The sequence below is a fragment of the Silurus meridionalis genome, chromosome 14 (genome assembly GCF_014805685.1).
Source record: "Silurus meridionalis isolate SWU-2019-XX chromosome 14, ASM1480568v1, whole genome shotgun sequence".
Classification (NCBI taxonomy): Eukaryota; Metazoa; Chordata; class Actinopteri; order Siluriformes; family Siluridae; genus Silurus; species Silurus meridionalis.
In genome coordinates this window covers 20260488-20272334 of record NC_060897.1, presented here as the reverse complement: position 1 = coordinate 20272334, position 11847 = coordinate 20260488, and the positions used below count along the sequence as shown (strand labels likewise).

General features: G+C 36.7%; 2 protein-coding genes across 3 annotated transcripts in view; both read right to left on the bottom strand.

Moving 5' to 3' along the window:
- Positions 1-4059, bottom strand: part of LOC124397303 — a 33529-nt gene extending 29470 nt beyond the window's left edge. Inside the window, exons 1-4 of the mRNA XM_046866847.1 lie at positions 3797-4059; positions 2440-2772; positions 921-1162; positions 712-767 (exon numbers count right to left, since the gene is read on the bottom strand). The gene's annotated coding sequence lies outside the window, so the exon portion shown is untranslated. The remainder of the gene's footprint in view (positions 1-711; positions 768-920; positions 1163-2439; positions 2773-3796) is intronic.
- Positions 4060-6672: 2613 nt separating this feature from the next.
- Positions 6673-9256, bottom strand: LOC124397304. 2 transcript variants are annotated; one of them, XM_046866853.1, is made up of 5 exons: positions 9064-9251; positions 8472-8807; positions 7900-8139; positions 7093-7206; positions 6673-6917 (listed from the first exon to the last, which is right to left on the bottom strand). In XM_046866853.1, exons 1-5 carry the CDS (start codon positions 9113-9115, stop codon positions 6901-6903), a joined length of 759 nt encoding a protein of 252 aa, XP_046722809.1. In that variant the 5' UTR covers positions 9116-9251; the 3' UTR covers positions 6673-6900. The 2 variants fall into 2 exon arrangements, with proteins under 2 accessions (XP_046722809.1, XP_046722810.1); XM_046866854.1 differs by lacking the exon at positions 8472-8807 and having other exon boundaries at positions 9064-9256.
- Between the last annotated feature and the right edge of the window lie 2591 nt (positions 9257-11847).

The following is an 11847-nucleotide window of genomic DNA, read 5'->3' as shown; positions in this document are numbered from 1 at the left end:
ACTCTGTGGTAGTCGGGTGCCTCAGGGTGGACAGGAGGAAGGGTGCAGGGACCTGTAATTCATTTTGTGAATATGGCAAGACAAAGGAGATGGTAGTGGACTACAGAAGGCAGAGGACCACAACCAGCTTCAATACCATCATGGGTCAGGACATTGACCTTTTTGAAACCTATAAATAAATTGTTGTCAGTCTCGACAACGGTCTGGATGAAAAGATTAAATTAGATTCGATTAGATTAGAGTTTATGAATCTCAGCTGCTTTAATGTTTGTGGTAAGATGTAAGATTTTCTGCCAGTGTGGGGTAATTTTTACATTTATTTTTTACTTTTATTTATTTGTCTTTATTTATATAGGGAGGTGGTAGGTTAGTGGTTAAGGCATTTAAATTAAGCTCCAAAGGTCAGGAGTTCAAATCCCAGCCACACCAAGTTGCCAGTTCTGGGCCACTGAGCAAGGCCCTGAACTCATTTCTGCTTAGATGTATGAAAATGATAATTGTAAGTTTCTCTGGATAAGAGTGTGAGCCATATATATATATATATATATATATATATATATATATATATATATATACATACGCACATACAGTTGTAGTTCCTCTTTTGAAATAATCATGCTGCATTTCCATGTTCTATTTACTTCAGTAGAAACGCTTAGATAGTATTAGGGGTCGGGTTAATCGTTTAGTTGACTACTGAGGGAATCGTACCAAAGCTTGTGAAGTTGCTGCTTGTTGAGACACTGATGGTCGGCGTGTTGTGGGTTCTGAAAGTGCACATCAATGACATATGACTAGAACATACTCTAATGGAGAGCATGGATTTTTTTTCTTCACAAAGCATGAACATTGACACTAAACACTGTTGCATCATCGTTGTTGTTATTGCTTAACTGATTGTTAATAAAAGACAGACTCACCTGGACATGGCTGCAGTACAGTAGTATTGTGGCTTTGGCTGACGTGATTTTTACGTAGCAGGTGATGTTTCCATGATGCCCTTTATTTAGTGTGTGTTTGCTGATCCCATTCTCCAGTTGAGAGAGTGTGTTGAAATCAGAAGTCCAGCTGTAGGTGAGGTCGTCTCCTTCAGCAGAACAGTGCACTTTAATGTCCTCAGAGGCCAAGCATTTGTACCACACACTGACTGAGGACACCTGAGCTGCAAGTTACAGATTCCAGAAATAAAGGAATTGTTATTAAAAGAGCGCTGATTCATATATTCCTCACTCCTGCTTTCCTCCAGCATTTCTTACAAATAATAGTAACATGAATTTTCCTCTGGGATGAATAATATGATCTATCTAGTAATCTCATTTTAGCCTTTAAAGCGTTACTGCATTTCAGTGCTTTGAGTTTCCAGGTTCCAAATAGTTCTCTAGATCGTATCTTTCATTTGATCTGTTGAATATAGATATAATTATGGTTTCTTCCTGATTTAATGTCACAGGATTACTGAAAAGATTATCATGACTTGACTTTTGGCTGAATTTCCACACAAGTGAAGGAGAATTTGATTAAACACATGGTTCATGAATTGTATTATTTAATAGTTGGATTCATGTAAAGAAATAAACACTTGGCATGTTGTTATAGAAAAACAAATTTCAACCATTAGGAGGTGTTAAAACATAGTTACTATGAGCACTACAATGTTAATTATTTACCTACAATATTATTCCCTAAAGTGTATTATTTTTCTCTTATACCATAACAATTTGCTATTTAAAACATGTTTTTTTTTATTCAATATTTGACCATCTGCAAACTGCTTGTTATCACTTTCTCTATAAACAGCACAAATTTGCAATGTTCTTTCCACAAACCTTTCTTGGCTATCACGCTTGACCTTTCTAAAAGAAAGAAAGAAGGAAAGAAAGAAAGAAAGAAGGAAATATAGAAAAAAGGAAAGAAAGAAAGAAAATATTAATGTATACAAAACTAATTAATCAGAATCTAAAATTCAACCAAGTTACATTATAATGTACTGTTTAAATAAATAATGGAAATATTTTTTTATAAAACTGTAGCCTCAATTTTAGAGCAAAAATAACAATAAAAAAAGCATAAATTGAATTCATATAAACTTTGTTTAGATTATTGAGCTTTTTAATTAGGTGACATTTATTTAACATTAATGGAAGGAGTCTATGTCTGTGTGTGTGTGTGTGTGTGTGTGTGTGTGTGTGTGTGTGAGAGAGAGAGAGAGAGAGAGAGAGAGAGAGAGAGAGAGAGAGAGAGAGAGAGAATGACTAGTTATAAAAGCTATAACAAAAAGACAAAAAATATCCTGCTGCATGAAAGTTCCAGAAAAATGTGTTGATGTTGATTTCAGGTAAAAGTCTTTTTAAAAATACAACATGAATGTTTATGATTGTTATATTTATGAAATAATATGTATTTTGCTGTGGATTGTGAGTAGAGTGCGTGTGGTTCTACCTTCAGTGTGTAGCTGGAGAGTATAAATGCCTGTTAAAGTTCCTCCTGCATCACTGGTTTCTAAACTGTATGTTCCAGAGTCGCTTCTCTCTGCACTGGTTAGTATCATAGTATTATTCTCTTTAACAAACTGCCATCTGGGGAGATTTTCTGAATAGACAGGGTTGTTTTTTCTAAATCTTATAATTATACGATTGCCAGATGTCTTGTCTCTGATGTTTAGGTTAAAGATATCTGCTGGAGGTATTAGCAGGTGAAGTCGTTCTCCCAGAGCTACATAACACTGATCATTCTTATTAAATTTACAGACAACAGGATCCTGAAACAGCAAACCTACAGAGAAAGTGAAACAAATCAACAGCATTTTGTTAATAATGAAAAACACTTCTGATCCACTTTAACTCCATTATTACAGCAGAGCTGGAGTTCATTTATATTTCATATACTTTAAACACTTTCAATAAATTAATAACATGTCGTTTTGTGTTTACACTGAATAATCTGCTACAATGAAGACCAGGTGCAAACAAGCTAGTTTGAGTTATTAATATTAAATTTAGAAAACAAGAAGAAGAAATAATTCAGCAAAACCACGTTTACACATTGATTAAAGTGGATTATTTTCATAATTTATTTAAAAATCCATGTGCAAATAAAATGTATTGAGTTACTAATATTATATTTAGAAAACAACAAAAAGAAATAATTCAGAAAAAACATGTTTACACAGAGTATGAAAGTGACTGTTTATTTATAGCGTTACTTAATTAGAAAATATTTTTAGGACTAAACCCTGAATATTAAATGGCTAAAATATGACATTTCTATAATAAACTACACCAATATGACACTGAGAGCTCATCATGAGAACACACTGTATTTATATTGAACTAAAGATCACCAAAATGTCCAGAAAGCTGCAGATATACAGGAGAAGGTTCACTGGCTGTGTGTTGCTCGATTATATTAATGTTCATGGGAAAAGCTAAAGAATGTTGTCCAGTCTGTGCAAATTTAATTATAGTTCCTGATGATGATTATGATGATGGTGATTGTGTCTCTTTTCATATTTTACTTGATAAATTTATTATATTTCTATACCAACATATGAGAAGTGATAATTTAAGATGTTGATCTATCTATCTGTCTATCTTTCTATCTGTCTATCTATCTATCTATCTATCTATCTATCTATCTATCTATCTATCTATCTATCTATCTATCTATCTAAACCATTCCCACAAAGTGTGTTTTTGCAAAATATTACAAACTGTAGTGCAGTTCAGTAAGTTCTTCTTGAGAAAAGTAAGATTTTTAGCATAATTAAATTACCGGTATTTTCCTGGAGGAAACCTACCCGAGGCAGCTCCTATGAACATCATCAGGATTCCAAAGATGGCCTGCATTTTTTTTTCCTCAGAGAAGAGAATTAGTCCAGAGAAGAGAATTAGTCCAGAGAAGAGAATTAGTCCAGAGAAGAGAAGTACAAACAACCAGCAGCCCACAGAAGAACTGAAGGGAAATGAACACAGTGCTGTTCTTCCTGAAACTTTTCACTAGCTGTAGATTTTTACAGTTTAACACACACACACACACACACAGACACACACACACACACACACAGAGCTTTAGCTGTACATACAGTGTGAATTTGTAGGTAAATGTTTTAATTTTCTCCTTTGCGAAGAAAAAAGAGGAAGTAAGATCACATTTATGCAGCAGCCACTTCCTGTTTTATTTCCCTACGTAATGGACAGAATGCTAGAATTGGTAAAAAGTAATTTTGCTTAATGTGTCTGAAGATCTTTTAATGCCACTGACTGAAAACTGACACGTTCTTCTCTATTAAGTGTCAACAATATTCTAATAGGTTTGCTCTGGAAAGTGGTTAATTTTATGTTAAATTCAACTTTTAATTCTTTAATCCTGGTCAGATTCAGAGTGTTTGGGATAAATAATCAACAACAGGTGATGTGATAAAGCAGATTTAATGAAATGAGCATAACACAGAAGCTGAGTTCAAGAATTTGGAGGTTCACACCCTCTGGTGGCAGGTTGGTGAATTGCTTCATAGGAATGTTAAAGTTGTCATTTAGTACTAAACAGTCAAAGTCAGCACATGGCAGATTCAAAAATAAGACCAATCCTCTATTTTTTTTAAGCTATAAGAATTTTAAAAATGAGCAACAATGTCCTTTGATATCGAAACATGACAGACAGATTTATTATTTTGCACTCTGTTAAACTGCTTTATTCATACAGCTGTTATTTATGTTTGTCTATCACTACTACTTGAATGTATTGCACCTATTTTACCCTTCGACACTCCAAAAACGTCATGTATTCTCTCATGTATGGCCACGTGACCATTTACTGTATAGTAATTATTTTGATCTCAAAACTGACACAATCTGCTATCTATTAAAACAGTGTGCAGCAAGTATGAGTTGGGATTATATATATGTAACATTGTTTAATTTAGGTTTAATACACATGCGTGGGTTAAACAAAAGTACTGAGAAATCATTCCAAAGTGAAAGTATTGAGAAATCCGCCTCAATTAAAGGTGGAAGTATTCAGTATCCAGCCGAAAATCTACTGAACCCAACGGGTATAAATGACACCATGTTAACAGCCATAGAAATTCATTTGTGTATGTCATTTGTTCAATCAGAGATTTCACATTTTGAATGATTTTTACATGCCTCCTACGATACTATGAAGTCCTACGAATTGGGTTCACTTCCCCTCAAAAAAATGTCATTACTTTAAACATTTTTAATTCTGTTATAGTGAATTGTCCACTGCTTCTAATGCTTTTTTTAATATAATAGAAAATGTGAATAACTAGTTATGTTTTATGGTGTAATTATTGCCCCTTCAGTTAAACATGCTCTTGATGTACCAGTGACCAGTGGACATCAATCTAGAGATCTAAACCATCTAGAGATGGTTTCACCTCATCCATCCATTAAATTACTCAGCAACTAAAGAACTTTGAGTTATGTATTATGGTTTAATTAATACCCCTTTGTTTTTGTTTTTCTTTGCCAGATTCAGTGATAGAAATGTGTAAGTTATGAGCAATTTTTCCATGAATAGAAGACTTTTTACAACATGAATCTCTCTCTCTCTCTCTCTCTCTCTCTCTCTCTCTCTGCGTGTCAAGTTAAACATTCTCTTGAGGTAACAGTGACCAGTGTTCCTGCCCAATTCACCCCGACATCCTACCTCTGGAGCTCTCTTCAGTTGGAGACCACTCTGGGCATCTAGAGATGGTTTTTCCTCATCTATCCATTAAATTACTCAGCAACTCATGAACGTTGAGGATGGATTTGAACTGTAATTAATAGCAAAAGTCTACTACAATGGCTCATGACCACAGGGTGCATGAACAGTTTTGTATTTACGCACATATCACTGCACATTTCAACAATGATGGACCTGTAATGAATGGACCTTCGGTGCCACCCAGATGAGGACGGTGTCCCTTTGAGTCTGGTTCCTCTCAAGTTCTTTACCATGCTATATCATGGAGATTTTCCTTGCCCCAGTCAACACTGCCTCACTCCTTAAAGATTAAATTACATTTATAACTTATACACTCTTTTTTATTCAATTTTATAACTGCTTTATCTTTGTGAATGTGCTTTAAGACAATGTCTGTTGTTAAAAGTGTTCTACATACAAAAATTAACTGAATTGAATCTTCTGAGGAGATATTTTTTAATATCCCCATATATATTTTTAATGCCTGGACCTTAATGGCCGTATTGGTAAATTCCTTCACTATGTAACCCCTTTAAAACACACCATGATATATTTTCCATAAAACATGTAGATTAGTTTCTATAAGTCAATTCCCTTGACATATCAAGAATACAAAACCCTACAGGTACATTATATTAAAAATCTGTCTCCTAAAATTATTCTTGAGGACACTGTAAAATATAAAATTAACCTACTACATTTGTAAACAACTTTTTATGTTAAATTTCCACAATGAGTTTGGTGAAGTACCAGCAAAATTATGCTGCTTTTCCTCCCACCATGAAAGGAACCTTCTTCTGGACGGATCCTGTAAACTCAAACCATTTACACAAAGTTACAGGTAGAAGGACAGTTGAATGGAGAAAACAATATAAAATGTGGTCAGAAGAGGCTTCAATTCAAACTTGTCTCAACAAGAAACACATTTTCCATAAAAAAATTGTTGGCATTGTAACAACAGCATTAATTCATCACATTATCTTTATTTGAATAACAAAGCATGAATGAAACAATGTACCATGAAGCTCCAAGGACCTCCAATAATCTGTTTAATTTTGGGACAAGCATAGCTGAAATTTTGTTCCACGTAAACCATATGTGGTTGATGCTTATACTTTTCTGTCGTTTCATGTAGATGACTGGTCTGGAGGAGAGCAACACTGAACTGCTCCTACTGTTCCTGATCCAAGTTTACAGAGCCTCCTGATCTGTGGAAGGAAATGACACTCATGCAATCATTACAATGACAACCCCATGGAAGATTTAGACATTTAATGTTCTTGATGCACATGATCTTTTTTTTGAACATTTTAACAGAATGGTGTGAACTTCAATATGGGATTTTGTGCTTATTTTTTAAGCTTGTAAAAACTAAGGTCTTACTCTCAGTTGTTTTCTGTTTCCTGTAGATTCTAGTATAGATATAAAATGCTCCCAGTAACAATGACAGCAGGATGATAACTTCAAAGAGCCACACAGACACAAACACACTGAAACCTAAAAAAGAAATGAAGAGAGTTTTAACTAAATCAAGATTCCAAATTCCTGCACTTTCCTGTTGTTTTTTTCTGCCTTCTTCACAAATTGCACTTGTTAAGGCAAAACCCTTTCACTTCTTTTATCACAATAGTGAAAATTTTGATCACCTGATATTAGTATCCTACTCTCCATTTACACAGAAGTCTGTGTCTACTATAAAACAAATTCTCCATTGCATACATTTAAGGACATTGGGGAACTGCAGGAATGGAGGGACTTATCTGTTGTAGACTGTGTGAAAAAAGTTATATTAAGTGACTTGTCTATGGTTTGTAGCACATTACTGAAATCAAGGTTATGCTGAAGAATAAAATAAAATGATGGGTTCGATATTTGCAATGCTAGAAATGCATGTTTGACTTGCAACTGACATGCAATGTCCTGTTGTGTCTCATTCAGTCTACCTGATTTAAACACTGTCTATTCCAAATGAATGTGTATTATAATGTATGTATGCAATTATGGACAATGCATTTCCAGTGATAATGGGGGTTTTTTTACCTTAAATTTTAATAAGCACAATTTGTTTTTACAATCTCTTGCATTATCTTTTCCTATTGTCATTTTTTCCATAATGATACTGTGTTCTTGAGAATAATATAAAAGATTGTTGTGTTTGTTCTTAGAACTAAAGTATTTACCAAGACTCACCAAGACAGGGGTGGAGTTCTGCAGAATTTTCTGCCCTACTGACGTGATTTTCTACATGGCAGGTGACATTTCCTTGGTTTTGGTCCAACAGTAAAGTGCTGTTCCCAGCCTCGAGTTGAATAACAGGGTTTAAATCAGTAGACAAGCGAAAGCGAAGGTTGTCACCATCAGCAGAACAGTACGTTTTTCTTATCCCAGGGGACAAGCAGCTGTATGACACTTTCACTGAGGACACCTCGGCTGTAGATTAAAGATACACACATCAGGATGAATTCTTACAGTGGCTAAACACATTTAGTTTGTGATATTCAGTTTGTGATAAACACACTTATAAACCAATAGCAAAGAAAAATTGAGAAACACCTCAAGATTAAGTTAAAACTGTAGAAGGTGGTCCTGATTATGCTGATTGGATGTGGCATGTGAATATCACAAACTAAAAGAATCTGTCTGTATTCTAGTTATAAATTGTTAGATTATTAAATGAAAAGTTTTATACAGCACAATTGTCAAATAACCTGCCAATGTTGTAGTGTGCTGTGTGATGTGATTAGAACTGGTGGTTGTCCTACCTTCAACATTTAGCTGGAGACTATAGAACGTTTTAACATTATCATCTGCATCTTTGATGACAAAAGTGTATTCTCCAGAGTCATACATTTCTGCACTGCTTAGTACCAGAGTTTTATTGTTATTCACAAATTGCCATCTTGGGAAATATATTTGTGTTGCGTTACTTTTTTTTTTTTTATAGTTTAAAATTAAACGATTGCTTAATGTATTGCTGCTCAGTAGTAGACCAAACGAATCCTCCTTAATCAATTGCAAGTGCAGTCGTTGTCCCAGAGCTACGTAACACTGATTAATCTCTTTAAATCTACAGACAACAGGATCCATGAACAGCAAACCTAGAGAAAATTTAAAGATTTCTTATTTAATCATCACACCATATCACAGAGCCACCTAAAAACCACTTGCAGTTATTTTAATGAACATTATATATAATATTACTATGCAATATAAATATATAATATTTGTTATGATATTATTAGCTATTATACATATTTACTTTTTTTTGCCCCAACAAGCGGATCAATGCATATTTTTTATCTTGTTCATTCCATGAGGCATTAACTGTTTCTAGTAATTTTAGAGGAAACCTACCCACGGCACCTCCTGTAAACATCCAGATCCCAAAGATGACTTGTATTCTCATTTTTTCCACAGAACAATTCACAGAACTCCCTTTCTCTCTCACACACACTCTCTCTTTCTCTCTCTCCCTCTCTTTTTGTGATATCTAACTTCAGAGGTAAAGTAAGGCTCACTGTATATCAATGACATTTCTTTACTGAAAATTATAGGAAGTACCAAACTTTGCTGATGTTATAACCACACCCATCCTCTACACAGAAGACTGAGTAAAAGGAAAAGGTGCTGTTGACTTGTAACTGACTCATTACTTAAACATTTATCATCATTGTGGTTTGGATGATTTATGTAACCCTTATCTCCATCCCACTTATGTGGACAGTTAGGAGATAAGCAGCTCACCAGATCACTATGGTTTCATCACAAATGAGATTGAAAGTTAACTGCTATAGTTCTCTTTCATCATCTCATGTTCTAGATCCACCTATGGGAGATATGTACAGCTCCCCAGTTTCACTCGTAGTGAGGCCCTGTAAGCCAAAGGACGGCCACCAAGGCGATGCAGGCATATCACCGAGTAGTAGACCTCACAAAAAGTAAAGGTGAAGGAAGACCCAGCGATAAAAAGCATGACATGTGGTAACATGCATGCTAGAACCCAGCACAACATGTGGGCTGCATGTAAAAAAATACATGTTGATGTATATATGTAAATTTAAACAATTTTGGTGTTGGGAAAGGGTACAAGCTTACATACTTGATAACATGCATAAACTGGGTGGGGCAGTAGGGTTGAAAGGAGCACGGGCCTAGTAGCCCAAGGCTACAAAGGGCCCCACACTTAAGACTGCATCAGCTACTGGGGTCTGTCTAACATCAAACCAGTAGTACCTGACAAAGCTATGTGGAAGTGAGGAGTTTTGGAGTGAGCTCTGAGGCCCCCTGGGGGCTGCACTCCCTTAGATTCATACGGCAAACAGATGAGAGAAGTGTTGCTTGAAAATTGGATTCCCCGTGTTTGGAAGAAATAAAGAGCTGGTCGCTCTTTCTAAAAGGGCTGTTACTGTCGATGTAAACCTGAAGGGCATCTGCAGAGGGGGGGGGGGACAGAGAGCTTGGTCCCACCACAAGTATGAGCTGGGAAGCTTTTAGGAATGAAGGCTGGGTTAGTCCTAAGAACCTTATCCCCATTGAGTGAGAATTAAGTGCACGATGAATGAACTAAGAGTGCCTGCAAATCACAAACACATTTGGCGAAAGCCAAGGCCATAAGCAGAGCTGTCTTTAAGGACAGAAGATTAAAGTAGATATCATCCAGGGCTTTGAAAGGCTGTAAAGACAGCACTTACAGCACCATGGAGAGGTCCCATTCTGGGACTACACTTCTGGTGACTGGTAAGAAGTAGCGAGCACCCTTCATAAATCTATGGATAAGGGTGTGTTGCCCCACCGTAGTGCTACCAAAACCGGCACCTTAATAGACCTTAACCATAGAAAAGGATCTTCCATCATCTATGAGGTCCTGCAAGAAGCTCAAAATATCAGCAACTGAGCACTGATATGAAATTAGCTGGTGCCTCTCACACCACTCTTTAAACACATTTGCCACTTGTGAGCTAGAGCATGAAGCTTGGAAGAGCGCATTCCCCCTAAGGGTTGATATGTGCTACAGCTGTCATATTATCGCAGTGCACCAGTATATGATGCCCCTGCATGTGGGGTAGGACATGTTTCAGAGCCTTCCACACAGTAAGGAGCTCAAAATAGTTTATATAAGGTGAATGAAGTGTGTTTGGCTACACACCACTCACTGCTCTGCCTTCCTGTGTGGCTCCCCACCCTGTTAAGGTGGTTTCCACAGCATTGACCGCCCATAAGGGGGTCCCGTGAACGTAAAACTCTGCGTCTCTCTGCTATGTCACGGTGACACGCACATGCACAGCAGTGCAGATATCGGCCAACAGCCTGAGATGAGATAAAATCCACCTCATGAAAGGCCTCATTTTCAGAAGGCCTAGAGACAGGACATGGACAGCCAAAGCCATAAGAACCTATTATCTAAAACATGTGCAATACTGTACACTTGCTCCTTTCCTGAACTCCAAGAAGGAGCGAATGCGCTTCTGCGACAGGCGTGCGCACATTGTAACAGAATTCAGCTCCAAACCAAAGAATATGACATTGTGACGAGGAGTGAAATTTCCCTTGCTCACACTGACTCTGAAACCGAGCATTGTGATGTGCGCGAGCACACGGGTAGAGATTTTAATCACTTTCTCTCTTAAATCAGCTATAATCAGCCAATCTTTTATGTATGTCAGAATCTTGAGACCCGCTTTTTTCAGCGGCGCAAGCCCCGCCTCCAAACACAGACAGAAAGTCCTTGGACTCAGTGCAAGCCCGAATGGAAGGGCCGTGAATTCGTATCACATGTCTTGGTAGGCAAAACGAGGGGAATTTCATGTGCGAAGAATAGATGCTAATGTGGAAAAAAGCACTGCTCAGATCGATTGAGCTGAACCAATCTTTCAGTTTTATTGAACATACAAGAGAGCCGTTTGATAGCATTCTGAAATTGTGAACATGTCCTTCAGAATGGGATTTCGCCCGTGTGGAACAAAATAATTTTGTTGAAAAGCAGGTGTGTTCTGGCAAAATAAAGGCTGTAACCTGTTGTGGTTGTGTGAATCACCCATTCGGGGGCTGACACAGACAAGCTGTGTAGGCTGTCACGTAGGCTGACATACTACGGTGTGACATTCTGGTGTGATATTAAAATGTTATATATATATATAT